The sequence below is a fragment of the Phoca vitulina genome, unplaced genomic scaffold (assembly GCF_004348235.1).
Source record: "Phoca vitulina isolate PV1807 unplaced genomic scaffold, GSC_HSeal_1.0 scaffold23, whole genome shotgun sequence".
Lineage (NCBI taxonomy): Eukaryota > Metazoa > Chordata > Mammalia > Carnivora > Phocidae > Phoca > Phoca vitulina.
Genome location: NW_022589726.1, coordinates 4,372,111 through 4,392,205, shown reverse-complemented (window position 1 = coordinate 4,392,205; position 20,095 = coordinate 4,372,111). Strand labels below are relative to the sequence as shown.

Sequence of the window (20,095 nt, the reverse complement as noted above, 5' to 3'; positions counted from 1 at the left end):
CGCTCAGGTGCGTGCAGTTAAGTGAGGCTGAAATAAAAGTCTGAGCAAGAACAAGTGGAAAGAGCTCCGGTCCATCCCCGACCATGAGGCTGTTCAGCTGGCTCAGTGATCATTACATCTGTACAACCTATTCAAAGACTCCAAGTGTTGACTATTTCTAAACACCTGGCTCTTTTTGTAGGTTAGTTGCATTCCTCTTAACAGCCCTGAGATGTAGGTTTTCTTGCCTGGGCTCACAGCTAATAAGTAGCAGAGCTAGGATTCAAACCTAAGTTTATGACCAATCTTGAGTCACTTCCCATCTACTGTATTGCCTATGAATTATGCTTTTAAAAAATGTCAGTAACAACTCTTTGCCAAAACGATCTAAGAGACCACGAGGCTGCAAAAATGATGAGACCCAGTTTGAATCTCATAGGGAGATTTTCAAACATATTAAAAAATGGAATTATTGGCCCTGTAAAACAGATGCCCCTAGATGCTCAGTGGAAAATTGGTCCCATGAGATGCTATGGGGGAAAAAGAAAAGTTCCATGATGAGTAAATAAGCTTATGAGTCACTGGCTTCAACAAAGCTAAATGAACTTTACTGCAGGACTTTTCAGAGCCTTTGTTATGCTAATATGCAACTGGAGAAGAGAAATGGTATACAGTGTTTCTCAAATTTATTTGGCTTTTGACCCCTTTTGGGAGGCAGGTACCCATGCATGAGCATTGGATACGCCCCTCAGGACTTTCTCATCTTTCTGTGTGAATCTAATTGGTATGTTGAGCTAAGGGCAGTCGTGTCAGCACGTGAAAATTTCTGAATATTGCCCTTAACCCTTTGTTTCCTTGTGTGGCAGAGTCCAGGGCAGCTGTCTGCCCGGGAGAAGCAGGCTGAAATCCTCTGATTTCCCTAGGTTAGCCAGCCAGTTACCTACTAGGTACACAGGTAAGCTCTGGTGGACACACTGGGAAATGTCTAGGTATGGAGAGCTGCTTGAAGGGAGGGGCGCTAGATATTTAGGGGATAGCATAGAACCCTGGAGGTTGCAGGGAAAAAGGACAAGAAGAGTGTGTGTGTGTGTGTGTGTGTGTGTCTATAAAAGGAAGACTCCAGAAAAGAGACTAGTGAATCTTTTTTTTTTGAGTACTTCATTTCATTTTTTAAAAAATTTTTTATTGTTATGTTAATCACCATACATTACATCGTTAGTTTTTGATGTAGTGTTCCATGATTCATTGTTTGTGCAAAACACCCAGTGCTCCATGCAGAACATGCCCTCTTTAATACCCATCACCAGGCTAACCCATCCCCCCACCCCCCTCCCCTCTAGAACCCTCAGTTTGTTTTTCAGAGTCCATCGTCTCTCATGGTTCGTCTCCCCCTCCGACTCCCCCCCTTCATTCTTCCCCTCCTGCTATCGTCTTCTTCTTTTTTTTTTTCTTAACATATATTGCATTATTTGTTTCAGAGATACAGATCTGTGATTCAACAGTCTTACACAATTCACAGTGCTCACCATAGCACATACCCTCCCCAATGTCTATCACCCAGCCACCCCATCCCTCCTACCCTCCTCCACTCCAGCAACCCTCAGTTTGTTTCCTGAGATTAAGAATTCCTCATATCAGTGAGGTCATATGATACATGTCTTTCTCTGATTGACTTATTTCGCTCAGCATAACACCCTCCAGTTCTATCCACGTCATTGCAAATGGCAAGATCTCATTCCTTTTGATGGCTGCATAATATTCCATTGTATATATATATACACCACATCTTCTTTATCCACTCATCTGTTGTTGGACATCTTGGTTCTTTCCACAGTTTGGCTATTGTGGACATTGCTGCTATAAACATCAGGGTGCACGTACCCCTTCGGATCCCTACATTTGTATCTTTGGGGTAAATACCCAGTAGTGCAATTGCTGGATCGTATGGTAGCTCTATTTTCAACTTTTTGAGGAACCTCCATACTGTTTTCCAGAGTGGTTGCACCAGCTTGCATTCCCACCAACAGTGTAGGAAGGTTCCCCTTTCTCCGCATCCCCGCCAACATCTGTCATTTCCTGACTTGTTAATTTTAGCCATTCTGACTGGTGTGAGGTGGTATCTCATTGAGGTTTTGATTTGGATTTCCCTGATGCTGAGCGATATTGAGCACTTTTTCATGTGTCTGTTGGCCATTTGGATGTCTTCTTTGGAAAAATGTCTGTTCATGTCTTCTGCCCATTTCTTGATTGGATTCTTTGTTCTTTGGGTGTTGAGTTTGATAAGTTCTTTATAGATTTTGGATACTAGCCCTTTATCTGATATGTCATTTGCAAATATCTTCTCCCATTCTGTCGGTTGTGTTTTGGTTTTGTTGACTGTTTCTTTTGCTGTGCAAAAGCTTTTTATCTTGATAAAGTCCCAATAGTTCATTTTTGCCCTTGCTTCCCTTGCCTTTGGCAATGTTTCTAGGAAGAAGTTGCTGTGGCTGAGGTCAAAGAGGTTGCTGCCTGTGTTCTCCTTTAGGATTTTGATGGACTCCTGTCTAACATTTAGGTCTCTCAACCATTTTGAGTCTATTTTTGTGTGTGGTGTAAGGAAATGGTCCAGTTTCATTCTGCTGCATGTGGCTGTCCAATTTGTTGAAGAGACTGTCTTTTTTCCATTGGACATTCTTTCCTGCTTTGTCAAAGATTAGTTGACCATAGAGTTGAGGGTCCATTTCTGGGCTCTCTATTCGGTTCCATTGATCTATGTGTCTGTTTTTGTGCCAGTACCATACTGTCTTGATGATGACAGCTTAGTAATAGAGCTGGAAGTCCGGAATTGTGATACCACCAGCTTTGCTTTTCTTTTTCAACATTCCTCTGGCTATTCGGGGTCTTTTCTGGTTCCCTACAAATTTTAGGATTATTTGTTCCATTTCTTTGAAAAAAGTTGATGGTATTTTGATGGGGATTGCATTGAATGTGTAGATTGCTCTAGGTAGCATTGACATCTTCACAATATTTGTTCTTCCAATCCATGAGCATGGAACATTTTTCCGTTTCTTTGTGAGACTAGTGAATCTTAAAAACAGGCTTTGTTTCCTTCAAAAATGCCCAGAGGTTCACCTCCTTCCTTTTTTACTCTAAATGTGTGTCAGGGAGCAGCACTCACCTGACTTGGGAGCTAGAAATGTAGCATCTCAGACCTTCCCCCCAGAAAAGCTGAATTAGACTCTGCATTTTTAATAAGATCTCCATGGAATGCTCATGCACATTATAGATTGAGAAGCCCTGCATTAGGTCTCACAAACATGCCTCCTTCCCCATCACCTCCTACGTTCCAAACCAAATAATTTGGTTTGGTTTGAGTAAGTGTCTCAGTGAAGGTCATATCATATTGAGTTTTAGGCTGGCCTTGGGGTCCTACCTATGGAGTAAGAGGGAACTAGATGAGGGCACTGAGGTGACACCTATTCACAAGTCTGAATGGGTGACTTCACAGGAGGCAGACCTTAAAGACACATTAGGTCCATGAGGAATCAACTGCAGGTTTTATTTTATTTCTTTCTAATAGTGGAGCTTATTCTGGGTTTTACTTAGGACTTAGCTTATTGGGGTTGGACATCAAAATGGGCTAGGAGTCAATGACCAGCTGCACGCTTTAGTCTGCCATCAATGGGGTGGGGCTGATAAGCTCTTTACTGTGGTGTTGTGAAAGGGGTGAGGTAACATGCGTAGTTCTGCGAGAAGAGCTTGTTAAAGGCTGTGTGAGTTCATTGACCAGTTTGGCTTCTGGGTTCAAACTGATGTAGTAGGAGGAAGGCTAAACAGAATCCTGGGCTGAAACATTATTGGCGACATCTTGGTTCTAAAGATATTTGTGGAAAATTACCTATAGTAATTAATTTGATTAGGAGAGTCTGTGTTTAAATCATCATGTGTTTTAGAGCATTAACTCTGGTGGTAGACCACTTGATTTCAGCTTAACTAGTTGCCAGATGAATAATCTTGGTTAAGTTATGTAACCTCCTCAAGCCTTAGTTCCATTGCTTGTGGAATAGGGACAATAGTAGTACCTTTCCCCATGATGGTGGTTGAGATCAGATGAGATAACACATGAAAAGGGTGAGCTCGGTGCTTGGACCAGGGTAGGTTCAAAGGTTTATCTATTTCTAAAGCAACAGAGAGGAGTGGTGGTGGGAAGCTCAGGGTCCTTGCAGTTTGCCAATAAAGGACTGGAGGGGTGGGGTGGCATCTTGCTTCCTCTGCCCTGTCATGAAATTATTTTCTTGGGCTATGTTATCCACTGACAACGTTTCTGCCAAGGCCCTTTCTCACCCCAACTTCCAGGTGGTGGGTACAAACCCTAACCAAGCTTGATCAAGTATTTATTGTGTGTCTACAACATGCTCACCACTGGGACACTGTGCAGGACACACACAACACAGTATTAAGATATGTTCTTAATGTAAATGACCATGCGGGAGGGATAAATCACATACATGAAAAATTGGAGAAATTATTTTCAATAACAACTATGTCTATAATTGGGAGAGGGAGTAAAACAGTGAACAAAACAGATGAAATCCCTGCTAGTAGTTTACCAAGGGCAGTGTGGTGGGAAGCAGCCTGCCCTGACCCAAGCATTTTTCTCTGAGTTGGTGGTGCATGGTGAGAATAAAAGCACACTGACTTTTTGTAGGTGTAAGTATTGTTTTTAAATTCCCAACAGACAATGCATTTCCTTATTGCCTGCTGCTGGGGTGAGACGCTCCCATCCCTCTACTCTTGGTACTCCATTGCTGTCATGCCGCTCTAGTGGGAAGAGAAAGACAATGGCATATAGTATAAAGTCATTCAGTAAGATGAAGAAAAATAAACATAAAGTAAGGGAGTAGGAAGAGGGGTGGGGGAAGGCTATTATTTTAGATTGGATGGTCAGGAAAGCCATCTTTTAATATATGAATTTATATATATAACATACTTATGGCCATATGTAGTATAAAAAAAGCAGTAATTCATATTTATTAAGTACCAACTCTATACCAAGCACTGTGCTAAGTTGAGCTCACTGTGCAATAGAGCTTTAGAGAAGGCACAATTGGTGTATGAAGGCACTGGGGGAGTCATCAAAGAAAACTCGGGATTGGACTGTTGAATTGTGAGTAGTCGCAGTTGGGTATTCACATGAAGTCCATGTCTTAATACTGTATGTCCTACACAGTGCCTAGTATAGTCATGAGCATGTAGTAGGCACTCAACAACAACTTGGTCAAGCCTGAATACTATCTGAAAGAAATATTGGCTGCTTTGGGCATAGCATGCAGCTGTCATGGATATACATATAACTTAACCAGCTGGAAAGAAGAGTCTATTTGGCATTCCCTCTTTTGGTTGCATGGCATTCAACCCCCAGGAGACCATATTTATCCATTTATCCTCCCAAACACAGTAACAAGTTATATATCTGAGAGGAGGAGGTTTAGAAGGCAAATTATTCATTTTTTATCAGTAGCTAAGACTGTTGATTATTACAACTATTTCCTACAGAAGGGAGAGACAGATGGCCACTCAAGGAGTGACCCATGGTTCTGTTACTTTCCAGGTCTACTTCATGGAAATCCCTTTGGCATAATAGGCAAATTCAGAGCACGAAGACCAAAAACAGTCTAATATGCATGACTGGGATTCCTGATGTGATTGTGAGTGATGAGGAGATTAGCTGCTCATAAACAGTCCCAAACAACAGTGTTTTTCTTAAAGTTAATTATTGCCTTAACAATTTGCTCAGTTTCAAAGGTAGCTCTCACTTATTCTTCCTTCAAATTCTCTGAAAAGAACTGCAAAATATCTCTCAATACTAGAAAATGCAGTGAGCATGGAATTCAATAAAATAAAGGAGTAGGTGTGGTGAGTTTTGCAAAGGAGAGTAAACTGCAAGGAAAGCATTAAAAATTTCAAAATCTTGGGATGCCTGGGTGGTTCAGTCAGTTAAGCATCTGACTCCTGATTTTGGCTCAGGTCATGATCTCAGGGTCCTGGGATCAAGCCCTGCATTGGGTTCTGTGCTCAGCAGGAAGTCTGCTTGAGGATTTCTCTTCCTCTCCCTTTGCCCTTCCCCCTGCTCATGCACTCTCTCTAAAATAAATAAATCTTTAAAAATTTTTTCAAAATCTTCATTTTTAAACCATCACTACATGTTGCTGCCACTCCACAAAGGGACCTTTGATTCTCCATGCATGCATTCCTGTATACAATATGCCATGCCATATTTCTCAAGTGAGTTGATAATTTACTTGTGATTTTTAGATTTTATTAACATTACTGAATTCCAGTGGTGCCACTAATGTAAAGGTAAATAACTGCCTAGAATCTTGAATGTGGAATTGTAAGATCACAGAGTCAATCACAAAATTTAATTTGTAGATCTATAGAGGTGATACTTATGCAGAATTTAAGAAGTCAAATGGTACTGTGTGTGTATGGCTTATAATGAAAACCAGCAATCCTCTGCCTCAGTCTTCCCCATGTTCCTCAGTTTGCCTCTCCCAGAGGCAGATACTTTTCAACTATTTTAGATATTTCTACCACTTTATATCTAAATGGTGTTTTATGCTCTTCCTACTTTATCTATTTTAAGAACTTAATATCATCTTTAGGGAGGATTTAACTTTCTTAAACTACATCTGACACCCACTTCTAGCACCAGCCTCCCAATATCATAAAGTTCTAGAAAAATTTTTGCTTAGGTCAATATCCAGGGCTTACATTATTATCATTATGTATTCTCATACAATTTATTATGATTATATTTTCTTTCTTGATCTTATTGTTTTTCTTGAACCATAGCCTTCTTTTCATGATTTTCTTGGCTTTGAATGTAACTGTCATTAATTCTTCCCTCAAATTCTCTGAAGGGAACTGCAAAATTCTTCTCAGTATTAAAACACATCAGTTCCTTTTCTTCTTAATTTCTCAGGTGATCTTTGTCGTTACTGACTTTTTTATTCTATCAATTTGTACTCCTTATTTTGTTCTATCAATTGATGAAAGAGGGATGTTAAAATCTCCAACTAGGACCATACAATTATTTATTTCTCCTTTTAATTCTGTCAGTTCTGCTTCATGTATCTTGAAGTTCTGTTATTTGATATATAAACAATCATGATTGCTATGCCTTCTTAATGAAAGGACTGTTATTACTATGGAATGAGCCTCTTTATTTTTAGTAATACTCTTTATTTTGAAGTCTATTTTACCTATTTTTTTTTTAAGATTTTATTTATTTATTTGACAGAGAGAGAGAGAGAGTGAGAGAGGGAACACAAGCAGGGGGAGTAGGAGAGGTAGAAGCAGGCCTCCCGCGGAGCAGGGAGCCCGATGCGGGGTTCGATCCCAGGACCCTGGGATCATGACCCGAGCCAAAGGCAGACGCTTGATGACTGAGCCACCCAGGCGCCCTATTTTACCTATTATTCATGAAATCACTTCTGCCTGCTAATACCTTTTTTCTCCATTAGTTTTCAACTTATCTGAGTCTTTATATATAAAGTGTTTCTTGCAGGCAATGTATAGTTGGTCTTATTTTTAAAAATCCATTCTTACAATCTCTGCCTTTTATTGGAGTTTTAGTCCATTAACATTTAATGTAATCATTGATCTGCCATTATATTATTTGTCTTCTTTTTATCCTATTTCTTCTTTGTAACTCCTTTTTACTTTATTTTGTATTATTTGAATAATTTTAGAATTCCATTTTATCTACTGACTTTAGCTGTACCTCTTTGCATCATTTAACTTTTTACAGTCTACTTAGATTTAATGAATTAATATTGTATGCTTTATGTAAAATGTAGAAACCTTCAGTTGTATAATTCTATTTTATCCCCCACTCCCTCTGTGCTATAGCTGTCATAAATATTACACCTTCATACATTATAAATGCTACAAGATAATTTCACATTTTTTGCTTTAAACAGTCCTATGTATTTTAAAGAAATTAAGAAAAAACCCAATTTGCATTCAGATATATACAATTTTTTATTCTCTACATTCCTTCCTAAAGTTTCAAGTTTCCCTCTGATATCATTTCCATTTAGCCTAAATAATGTCTTTAATATTTCTTATTGTGCATGTCTGTTTATGGTTTCACTTAAAATTTTTTTAAATCTGACAATGTCTTTATTTTGCTTTTATTCTTAAAGATATCTTCATCAGATATGAAATTATAGATTGTCAGTTTTGATTTTCACTAGCACTTTAAAGATATTGTTGCACTGTCTTCTTACCTCTGGAGATTTTGATGAGAAGTCATTGGTCATTTGAACCACTATTATCTTACATGTAATATGTTGTTTTTCTTTGGTTAGTTTGAAAATTTTTCTTTATTTTTGCTGATTTGACTCTAATGACCTAGGTGTGATTTTCTCTATATTTATCTTACTTAGGATATGCTGAGCTTCTTGAACCTATAAATTTATGTCTTTTACTAAATTTGGGAAGGTTTTGGTCATTATATCTTTAATTATTTTTCTGTTACATCCTCTCCACGGTTCACAAATCTCTCTTTCTCTCCCTCTTTTTATATTCTTTTTTCCCTCTCTGTTCTTTAGACTGGATTATACCTATTGATTTGTCTTCAAGTTCTGTTACACCACCCAGTGATTTTTTCATTTTCTATTTTTATTTTCATTTCTAATTTTTTTTTCAGTTCTAGAATTTCCATTAAGTTCTTTTTTAGTTTCTATTTTTTGCTGAGATTTTGTATTTTTTATTCTTTCCAAACACATTATCCTCTACTCCATTAGGCTTAGTTACAACAGCTGTTTTTATAATAGCTGCAGCTAAAATCTAGATTTATCTACTAACCCAATATCTGGATCATCTCTGGGTTGGTGTCCACTAATTGTTCTTTTCCTCAAGGGTAGGCCATATTTTCCTGCTTCTTCATTTGTTGAGTAATCCTTAGTTGTATTCTGGACATTGTGAATGTCTGGATTTTTTTTTACTTTTCTCTGAAGAATATATATACTTCTGTTTTACCAGGCAGTTACTTTCCTTAAACTCAAATTATAAACTCTGTCTCTTGGGCAGTAGCTCAAATTTTATTTCAGTTTTGTTTGTTTGTTCATCTTGCTTTTTTGTTTTTTGGGTTTTTTGAGGGGGTTTTTTTTTTTTTGGTTGGACTGTGTGCAGTCAGCCCCATATACATTGATGGCTCGGGAGTCAGACTCTTGGCCTGAGTTTTTACACAGAATGTAGGGTTCCCCTCTCTGAATATCTTTTTCCCAAGATTCCCCTTTCACTTTAAGCAGCTGTTTGTCCCAAACTCTGTTCTCTGGTTCTTCAGGTCAGAAAGTTTGTGTGTTTCTATTGGAGTTTTAGCTGTTTTGTGGTTCTGCTTTCAACTGGCCCTGAGGCTAAAATTTGTAAACAGGTAACTCACCTTATGCTAATACCTTCATCCAAGTTTCAGTGTCCCCCCAGAACCTTCTTGTTTTTGTCCACTTTCCAGTATTTTTAGGCAGATTTTTTTTTTTTTAATTTTGCAGAGTTCACAGTATGAAAATGTCAAATCTGGTAGGAGCTTACCAGTGATATCAGAAGCAGAGGAGCTCTTTGTGGGGTTTTTTTGCATCCCTTCTTTATCTAGTTGTTTGTTCTTTGTCTTTAATGTTCAAGGTTTCTGGAAATATCTGGTCCTTCATCTTTTGTTCCTGTTTAAGATGTTCTGTGTGCAAACCATTATTCTCAGAGGATGAGTCTCATCATAGAGTGATTAAGCAAGGATTGGCCATTTTAGGGGGTAACTTCAAAATCTTATTTTTCCCCTTGAGGACATTCAATTTTTCTGGGGAACAATCTTCCAATTTCTAACTGTAGGAAATCTGCTTGGATGCCTGCAAAGTCAAATTGAGGAAGGGCCTCGGGGTTCAGCATTTGGACTTCTAATGAATCCTTCCATTTTTAGCTCAGTAGCTTTACATCTCCCTGGAATCTGTTTCTCCAGAGAGTAAACCTTTCTAACTTCTGTTGGGGTGATGGAGGTAGTTGTAGGGTTGTACAGGTTGAGGAAGCTAATCTAAAGGTCTAACTGTTCCTTAATCAGACTTTCTTTCTTTCTTTTTTTTTTTTTTTAAAGATTTTGTTTATTTATTTGACAGAGAGCGTGAGAGGGAACACAAGCAGGGGGAGTGGGAGAGGGAGAAGCGGGCTTCCCGCAGAGCAGGGAGCCTGATGCGGGACTCGATACCAGGCCCCTGGGATCATGACCTGAGCTGAAGGCAGACGCTTAACTGACTGAGCCACCCAGGCGCCCCTCCTTAATCAAATCAGTTGAGTCTTTTGTTTTCAGCTCCACCTTACTCCTGGATTCAGAGGTTCCTGGTGACTCCAATGTCTTGGGCTTTTCGGGAATTGTATTAAAATTGGATAGTTTCTTATTGGCTGTGTCGCTTCTGCCATCTCCAGGCAGTCTTGTTTTTGCTTTTTCCATTCTGTTAATTCAATTACCATCCATCCTACTTCTGTCTGCCACAGTGTTATTAAAATATAGTCTGTTGTGTGCTCTGCACATGTACTCTATGTCCTTTTATGCCTCTTTATTCCTTTACTTTCATTTTTGGTGGTGTTTTTGGAGGAAGGTGGCATTGTTGGAGGAAGGTTTTCTCTTCCTTTATTCATAAAGAGTGAATGAATTATAAAGGGCCAATTTGAGGAGAAAACCTAACTTTTCTAGTAAACAATAAAAAAAGACTTTTCATTATATGAGGTTAAAATCATAATCAATCAAGAAAAACATGATCGCTTACTCTCCAGCAGGAGAATCAAGTAGAGGGTGGTAGTGCTAATGAATGCCTTAGAATCATGGAGTTTCCGAGCCATAAGGAGCAGGTTTTTTGGAATAGAAAATTTCACACTTTTTTAGTGGTACTCATTTTTTCTTAAATGAAATTTTACTTGCACCTCAATATATAAAACAGGAAAAGTTATGAATTTTTTCCCCCAGGCATTTAAATTTTTTCTTTTGTAAAACCACTGAGCTCATTCCAAGAGCTTTGGGATTTCCCAGTGTACAGATGGAAAACCGTTGCTTTGGTGGTGACATTTCATAAGGCTTTAGCCCAAACAGTGTGCACAACCATCTCTCTGGTGTAAGTGCTTTGAAAACGTTAAGAAGCAACAATGCTTTTAATTAAACTATAATAAACTATATACATGTTTATGTGTATGTATATAAACTATAACTGAGCTTGCACTCTGGGGGCATTATTTTATGGGTTTTATACACAGTATCTCATTTAATTCTCACAATGATGCTAGGAGGAAGGCATGATGGTTACTCCCATATTGTAGGTGAGGAAATGGAGGCCTGGAGAGAGTGAAGTCTTGTTCATGGATACACAGCTAGGAAGTGGAAGAGCCAGGCCCCAAACCCAGTTTGGTCTGCCTCAAAGCCTATTTACTTGACACACAACACTAGGCTTGATCTGGTGGTCTTGGCCCCCATGGTGCACTGTGTGTGTTGTACCCACAGCAGTCTCCCATTTGTGACAAAGCTATAATGACGGAACAGGTCACAACAAAAGCAATGTATGTCTCTAATCCTCAGGCAGCAGCAGCTCCCAGATACTCCACCCTATTCGGCATCAGACTCCTGTTCTCCTCCACAGATCAAAGGTGAGTGCACTCTGCCTGCTGCACACCCTGCCGTGCCCCTCTTCTTGGACACTGGCTGGTCAGAAAGAGCCCTTCTCACCTGTGTGTTCCCGCAGGTGCATGCTGCCCGGCCGTGAGACCCACAGCCGGGAGGACTCCTGCTACTTTTCTCCACTCGGCAGCTGCTCCCGGGACGCTCCCTGCACACCTGCCACAGAGCTCGTGTGAAATGAGGGGCTCTGCCCACAGCCACGACAGCTTTCGCAACTGCTACCCAGACACCAGGCATCTTACGACCCCCCCGGACCGATGCGTGTCCTCCCATCTGGGGATAAGCCGTCCTTACCATCAGCAGCCTCTGTGCCACAGCCCTGGGTAAAGGGCAAGATATTTAGTTATGAAAGACCCCAGAGCAGCCCGCACCCCCCGTGGTGCCGGTAAAGCATGAACAGTGGCGTTCTGTCCAGGAGATGGCGGTGTTGAGACATATATCCGACACGGCAAGGCCCCAGTGCTCTCGGCTCTAGACGGTCTTTGAATTAAAAGCTCACTAAACCCAAAGTCCTCATTCAATGGAAAGTTAAAATGTCAGAAATATATGGGGACATTCTGAGTGATGGAGAAAGCACTGTTTGCATTTGCAGCCTCAGCTAGAATACGCAAGTAATTTGTGAATGAGCTCTCAGAAGAATACTTGTTGATTAAGCATTAATATTCTTCTTTTTTTGTTTTCCTTCCTCTTCTCCTCTTCTCTTTCATTCCTCCTTCTGAATCTAAAGAATGGCAGAAAGATTAAAGGTCCTCAAAAATTGTGGTAAAATTCCATGTGAAAAAAATTTCAGGTGTAAAATGTATACATATTTTATATACTTCTATTTTATATATGTATATACTATATTTTAAGTTCATATCTTCTCTGTCTCAGTGAGTCTTCTGCCTTTGGAAATATTGTCAGTTTATTTTTCAAGTAGGTGAATCTCAGATCTATTGGATATTGGAAAGCTAAGTTTCAGACCAGTAGGGCTCATGGAATAGGAGCTTGTCCTGTCCACTCATGTACAACCTAGTAGTATTGCAGACTAGTAGGCCTCAAGGAGTCTCAACCAACAGCAATAAGTCTTAAGAAGGCCGAGAGCAGAGACCTGGGAAACTGAATCTGATTTAATGTAACATGGAGAGCAAAAACTCCTAACTTCATTTTGGGTTCTTGATTCTAGAGCCTCATTGCCACCAACCAAGAAGAGAAAGTGCACACAGACGCTGGAGGACTCCGGGGACTGTCACATGTGGGCCCATCACTCCAGACCAAGTGAGCCAACCTGGGGCCAGTCACTGCTTTCACCATTAAGTCAGGGATTTTGACCAGCCTTGTAGTAGCCCTACAAAATTATTTTCACTTTCATAGATGGGCAAGGGTAAGCCCTGGGAGTTTATTTCTTTCCTCTTGACATATTGTTTCATGCAGTCTTAGGTGGGGTCATGCAGATGCTCCTAGGAAGAGATGCCATTCTCTCTCTCTCTCTCTCTCTCTCTCGCTGGTGGAGATGAAATGCCGGTCCTTTCGATTTTAGGGGCAATGTGTCTCCGAGGACACAGGCTCCAGGCCAGTGGAAGCTTGTAGCATGGCAGCACGTTCAAGAGCCTGCTGTCGTGCTATTGCTTTGTCTGTTGCAATCCTTCTCAACTTGAGGGTGCACACAGATAAAATAGGGATCTAGGTCAAATGCAGGTTCTGATTCAGTAAGCCTGAGATGGGGCCTGCAGTTCTGCACTGCTAACAAGCTCCCAGTGCTACTCAGGCTGCCGGCTCATGGAAGCAGACTTTGGAGGATTTCTCCAGTGGAACGGAAAGGTAGAGAGTTGAGCTCCCCTAGCAGTCGCTTCAAGTTAGCAGGTTCCAAGTAGATCTTTGAGACTTTGTAAGATCATTTTAGAAGTCTTTCAGCAGAATCATATAATGCCCAAGGGGTCAGACTACCTTATTTTTGGTCTTATGTAACAGGTGACACATCATGTTTTGAGCTTAGAGACCTCTTCAAGTTGTGAACAAATTGGGGTTTTGGAGTCTGCAGCCTTGAACTTTCAGAATAAATGCTATGGCACTTACTAGGCAAAAGGATAATACTCCATGCCTCCTCTATTAGCTGCTGTAAATAATCAGATGTAGGCAGTGTGAATAGCAGCCCAGATTCAGGGTACATCTCATTTATTACCCTGCATCAGCTGGCAGGACGTTCCAAGATTTCTGTTTTGGAGCTCCCTTCCCACTATTGTCCCCAAACTCCAGGGCTTTCTACTGCCCTGAAAGGATGCGGGTGGCTTCCTTGCCTGCTTGAGTTGCTGCCTTGTCTTTCACAGCCTCGCGATTAGAGCTGGTCCTCTGTGCTTGCCTGTGGAGCCTGCTGGTCCTTTCAGGGATGTCTGGCCTCAGCTCCAGCATGGGCTGGAAGGTCCTTCAGCCAAGGCCCACACGTGCCGCCCCCTGGGAGTGCTGTGGTGGAAGTGCATCCAGGCATCCAGCCCTCGCATGAACCAAACCTCTCACTGCCTCCTTTTCTTTTGCATGGATCCACCCTGGCCAACAGTTGCTTGGTTTTTTTCTTATTCAACCCTTGAAACAGAAAATGCTAATTAAAGTCTCCTTTCTGGATAATGTAGAGCTCACCATCCAGCTTCCTATGCGAGCGTACTCTAATTTCTTCAAGAATCCTTACATCTAGCCTGCAGCTTCTATGTGATTCTCAAACACAAAAGGCTGAGTAAATTCCTAGCCAGACGAGGGAACCATCTGTTCGCTCTCCCACAGATGCACCAGCCCACTGAGAGAACTGGGCAAGCCACCCAAACCTTCCAAGCATTTCCTCATCAAACCAGATTGCTGCTCAAATCGTCTTGGCCATTTCAGGGTTAAGCTCCATCCTGTGATGATTTTCTGCTGCCTGTCTCTGGAGAAGACATTGATTTTTTCACCATCTCCAGAGAAAGTCATGGTAGAGTAACTGAAATGTCTCAACAGATAGGAAATCTTGAATCCCTTGCTTAAGTCCTATTCGGACGAAGGTCACTGAAAAGCTGACTAAAAATAATTGGCTCCAGACAATGGTTCCAGAATGTAAATGAACACCTTCCCAGGGCTGGGGGGGTGGGGGTGGGGGGTTGGGGAGGCAAAAATCCAAATGCTATGTTTTCTTTATAAAAGTTTATATTTTCAGCAGTTTTCTAGTAGAGAAGTCATATTTGATGTGGCAGAGGCCAAGGGTTTTTACAAAGATCCTGGGGAAATGGTACATGGGAGGAGGAAGGAGGAGCTTATGCTAGTCTTATTGGGCAGGGATTTTGATGGGAGGAGAGGTTCTACATCAGTCAGGAAGGCTTTTCTGGTGACCTTCTCCCAAGCAGTTCACTTTGTCCACAGGTTCCAAGATTCCCATTTATAGGCTCACAATGTAGAATCACTGGGTTGCTGTGGGCAGATGTAAAATCTTGCTTAGAGAGAAAATAGCTGGTGGGCAGACTCCTGCTGGCTGTTTCCAGCCCCACATGGTCTAGACCCCATGTATGAGAGTGTTCCTGCTTCCATCTGATCTGAACCCCAAATATCAGAGGGTTCATGGACTCATATGGTTTGAACCTCAAAAATAAAAGGGTTTTTTCAGCCCCAGAGTTGTGGTCTTTGGCCCCCGGGAGAGGTGCACTGGCTGAGTTCACACTGTAAAGTCAGAAAAAGTATTTGTCTCATCTCCTCAGCAACTAGGGACTTTCTGAGATTGGCTTTTTTTTTTTTTTTTTAAGATTTATTTATTTATATGAGAGAAATTGAGAGAGAGAGAGAGAGAGCACGGAGTGGGTGGTGCGCAGAAGGGGAGGGAGGGGGACAAGCAGAAACCATGCTGAGTGGCTGGATCTCAGGACCCTGAGGTCACCACCTGAGCTGAAACCGAGAGTCAGATGCTTAACCAACTGCGTCACCGAGGCACCCCGAGAGTGACTTTTCTTGATTATCAAATGAGAATCATAATTTCTACTTCACCCATTTCTAAGATTTTTTAAAAAGTAATGTATAAAAGAATATTTTTAAAGACATTAAAATGCAAGCTATGAGTTTTTCCAAAAGGTGGGAACTTGGTCAGTTTCCTGCCTTCACACTTCTATTCCTCTTTTGCTACATGTTCTCAAGACATCCTCAGTGTAGCATGAAGGGAAGAGGATGGTTTGAACCCCGTCTCTTCCACTTAATAGCTATGACACTGGGCAAGTTATTTCAGGTGGTTGAGCCCCAATTTCCACATTTGTTAAATGACATTAGGAATCCTGACCTCATAACCTCTCTATAATCAGTTTGGTTGCATCGACTAATGCATATCCTATACCCAGTAATTCCACTGCTGGGACCATGCCTAGCAGAAATGTGTACATACACCCACTAAAAGACACGCACAGAAATATCCATAGCAGTGTTACTTATAATAACCGCAAACTGAAAATAACCCAAATGACCATCAAAGGCAGGATAAATTATATATTCCTACAGTAATGGAAATGAGGAAATGACTGCCATTTGCAACAGTAATGAGGGAATCCCGTAAACATAATGTTGGGGAAAAGAAGCTAACATACAAGAATACATATCATATAATTCCACTTCTATAAACTCCTCTATGGTATTAGATTTTAGAATAGTGATTTGTCTTGGGCAGGAGAAAGTAGTAGCTGGAAGAGGGCATGAGGGTGTCTTCTAGAGTGGTGGACATGTCCTATTTCTTGGCCCAGTGATAGTTACCCAGTATAATTCATTTTATTAGAAAGTATCAAGTTGTGTACTAATGAAATGTGTATTCTTCTTTATGTATATTATACTTCAGTAAAGAAAGTTTATTGAAAAAAAAAAAAGGCATCCTTACCTTGAAGAGTTGATGAGAACCTGTCAAGTGTCTTGGTGCACTTGGGGAGGTCCACACAGGAGGGTGCCTGGGTGACTCATTTGGTAAAGAGTCTGCTTTCGGATGATCCTAGGGTCCTGGGATCAAGTCCCATATCAGGCTCTCTGCTCAGTGGGGAGTTTGCTTCTCCTTCTCACTCTCCGTCTATGCTCTCCCGATCTCTTTCTCTCTCAAATAAATAAAATCTTTTAAAAAAATAAAATAAGAAAGTACACAGGAGTAGTAGATGTTATTATTAGTGTGACTAGTAATAGGTCCCAGTATTGGGCTCAGGCTTGTGCCTGGAATTTCAGCGTGGACCTGTGGTCTCTGGGTCTCACCAGCTGATCTCCAGCTCCCAGGGAGGCCATGGCTATGTCAGTCCTGTTGGAGTGGCTGCCCCACCCCTTTGCTGCTATAATGGGAAAAAGCAGGACTTGCTCTTATCCTTGACCTTGCCACCATGCGTGAGTGGGAAAGGGCCCAAGTGAGCTGACATTCACTCAGGCACTTGGTGTTAGTTATTTCACATCAGAGAGCGTTACCATGGAGGCCAAGCACAGAAGTATTCGCAAGGCTTCTTAGACAAAACTGCGTCACCTGAGCTGACGCTAGTCCATGTGATGACAGTGCCACCAATGTTAATGAAACATGCCATTGTTTAAACCCTTCCTGGTGACAGACACTGTGCCAAGCACTTATAGATGTAACTTGTTGAATCCCTTCACCATCCCCGGGAGGTTTCATACTGTTACTCCCATTTTGTAAATGAAGAAACTGAAGCCCCGAGACCGGAAACCATTTCCCTGGATTGTATAGCTAGTAAGCATCGAGCTGGGACTCAAGCCCAGGCCCATTGATTCCAAACCCCAAGCTCTTGAGCTTCCTTTACCCTCTCTCCACGGGAGGACAGAGGAAGGAAAAATGGGAGAACTGGTTTCTTCCTTTCTCTGAATTTGGTATAAGCGGGAGAACCATGGAAGGTGTTTGTTTGTTTGTTTTGAGAAGTTTCTAGGTCTGGTAACTTCTGGAGGAGTGACAGCATGGAGAGGCCCTTGCATTGCTGACCTCCTGTATTCTAAGCTGGGAAAAAGCTTTTCATGATTTTGAGAAATCTTTTCAAAATGGTTGTTTACAAAAACTGGAAAAATAGATGTTTTGCTTAGGTGACATGTAATAGGGATACCCCAAGGTAAACACATTTTCTTTGACATTTGAGATCAAAGACAATCCGAAGCAGCTCCGTTATTTATTCATTTGAGGAAGTCCTCAGTGGAAGTATAGAGAAAGGAAGTTAGACGAGTGAAAGAAAACCCTGCAGTTTCCAAGCTGTGGGCTAAGTGCACGCTCTCCAGGAGCTCACCTCATATCTCTGTGTTGCTGCTCTCTGCCCGCTCCTGATCTTGTGAACACCCACCATTTTCCTTTCACTCCTGACGTCAGGGAGTTAAAAGAAAAGAGAAAGAGAAAACGTACCAATAGAATTTACATAAAGATTATCCGAGGTTGAATCATAGGGTTTGGAGGCCTACTCAAATTAAGATAATTTGCAAGGATTATGCAAAAATAGTAGCTTGCGCATGTGAAATTGCTGTTATTTTAACACAGAAAAGTAGCAATTTCATATAGTCAGTACTACATACTTACGACATTTTCGGCTGCTTTATCTTGGCGTTAGCTTTGGAAAGTGCTTTCACTTGTACTATGATAATCTCTCTGCTTGTATAACGTTGCAAGATGGGCAAGACATCTGTTTTAATTTCTATTTTGCAGTTGAGGGAAGTAACACTAAGTGAATAAATAGCTCATCTAAGTTCAGAAAGCTAGTGCCACGAGGGACCTGTAACAGATTAGAATGTATTAGTTGCAATTAAACAAAAACAAAGAAACAAAGGACAAAACCCCCCAAACCCCAAAACCTCAAACGGCCTTAAGCAAAAAGCAAGCAAGCAAACAAACAAACAAAAAAACAAAATTGGAGGATTTATTGGCTCCTGTCACCCAAGAGTTTAGAATTGGATCCCAGAACTCAAATCATGCCATCAGAATGGGGTGCCCTTCATCCTCAACTCTGCCTTCTGCTGTGCAGGCTTCATTTCCAGACAGGCTTTTCCATCATGTCCCCAAGTGGTGCCAGCAACCCTTGGGGATGTATCTCACGGGTTTAAAGCTCGAGGCAGAGAGTCGGCATCTTTGAACCCGTGTCCCCTGAGGTGCTGAGATTCACTCTGCTTGGATTGGATTGGGCCGTGAGTCAACCTGATGCAATTGTTGATGCGAGTAGCGAATGCTGTGCTTGAACTGATCCAGCCTGGGTCCCTGTGCCCTCCTCTGGCTGGAGTGGACTTCACTGGAAACACATTGACTGGAAGTGGGGAGACGCTACTGAGGACGTCATACGTGGCCAGTTCAGTTGCTCCATGCAACTGTCTGTGAGTCTAGGAAAAACAGCTTTGGAAGAAGGATCTAACACACCGATTTCTTTGCAGTGACAAGTAGGAGTTGCAGCAGCGAAGTGCAAGACTACGACAGTGAGGGGCAGAACATGACGCCTGTCAACCAGTGTTCTCCTTCTCTGAAGTGGCAGCCATACCAAAGCGTGCCTTGGCACAGTTTATTCACTGGTCATTATGAGAAACTGTAAGTGTCCCAGAGCCCCCTGGTGGTGTACTGGGGAGTGAGGGAAGAAAGGCCAGGTTAACTCCCAAGACTAAATCCAAGGATTTGGGCTTTGAAGCCACCCCTGATCAAATAGGATGGGTCCATGAGGAAGTGTGTCTTACTCCTTATGTTTCGCATTCCAACTAATGAATAGTTGGGACATGGGTTTCTGGCCTTTTGGAATCCAGACTGTAATTCTGACTCATTACAATTTACCCACTAAATGATAGAGGGGAGAGTGAATCTTTCTGAGACCATAGACCCAGTTCAAACTACGAGCTGGAAAATGGGGATTTCCAAATCAGTAACATTTAATCCTGCAGTTAATTTAAAATTCCGCAGAATACTGTTTTGGGGGTCACATTAAATTGCTAGCTGGTGACATCCCACCCTCCCCTAATATCTATGCTGTGAATCAGTATTGTCAAGCTCATTGTCAACACATACTGCAACCATCCTAGCTGGTGGTGGCTTTGAATTTAGCGACTGAAATGAAACCACTCAAAATATCTTTAAACTGGAAAATTTTCATCCTAATCTTATGATATTATAGTTTCAAGAAATCAATGTGGACATACGTATTATTGCTCAGAGCCTTCTCTTTATTCCTTAGAGTATAATTTACCTACCTAAGTCTTCTAGAATTTTCAAGATTATAAATACCTTCTTGAAAAATCTAAAAAATGTTAATGGTTAAAGAATAGGACTTTCAAGCAATAAATATAATATGAAATGAGAAATGTTGATCCACAAACTTGAGGGCCTTCCATGGTATTTTCCAAATTCAAATATAGCTTCTTTAAGAGCAAAACTTATCACTAGGACTTTCATGTTGGTTGAACTAGAAGGAAGAAATCTTTTCCTTAAAATAAATTCTAAGGACTTAAACAGAC

The 20,095-nt window shown here is 41.2% G+C and overlaps 1 protein-coding gene across 1 annotated transcript in view; it reads left to right on the top strand.

Annotated features, from left to right (window-relative positions):
• The window catches only part of MYRFL (myelin regulatory factor like), a 113,345-nt gene that overhangs the window by 32,510 nt on the left and 60,740 nt on the right, over window positions 1-20,095 (top strand). Inside the window, exons 3-6 of the mRNA XM_032420429.1 lie at window positions 11,576-11,643; window positions 11,739-11,997; window positions 12,840-12,931; window positions 19,031-19,181. Of these exons, the coding sequence (XP_032276320.1) occupies window positions 11,576-11,643; window positions 11,739-11,997; window positions 12,840-12,931; window positions 19,031-19,181 (570 nt within the window). The remainder of the gene's footprint in view (window positions 1-11,575; window positions 11,644-11,738; window positions 11,998-12,839; window positions 12,932-19,030; window positions 19,182-20,095) is intronic.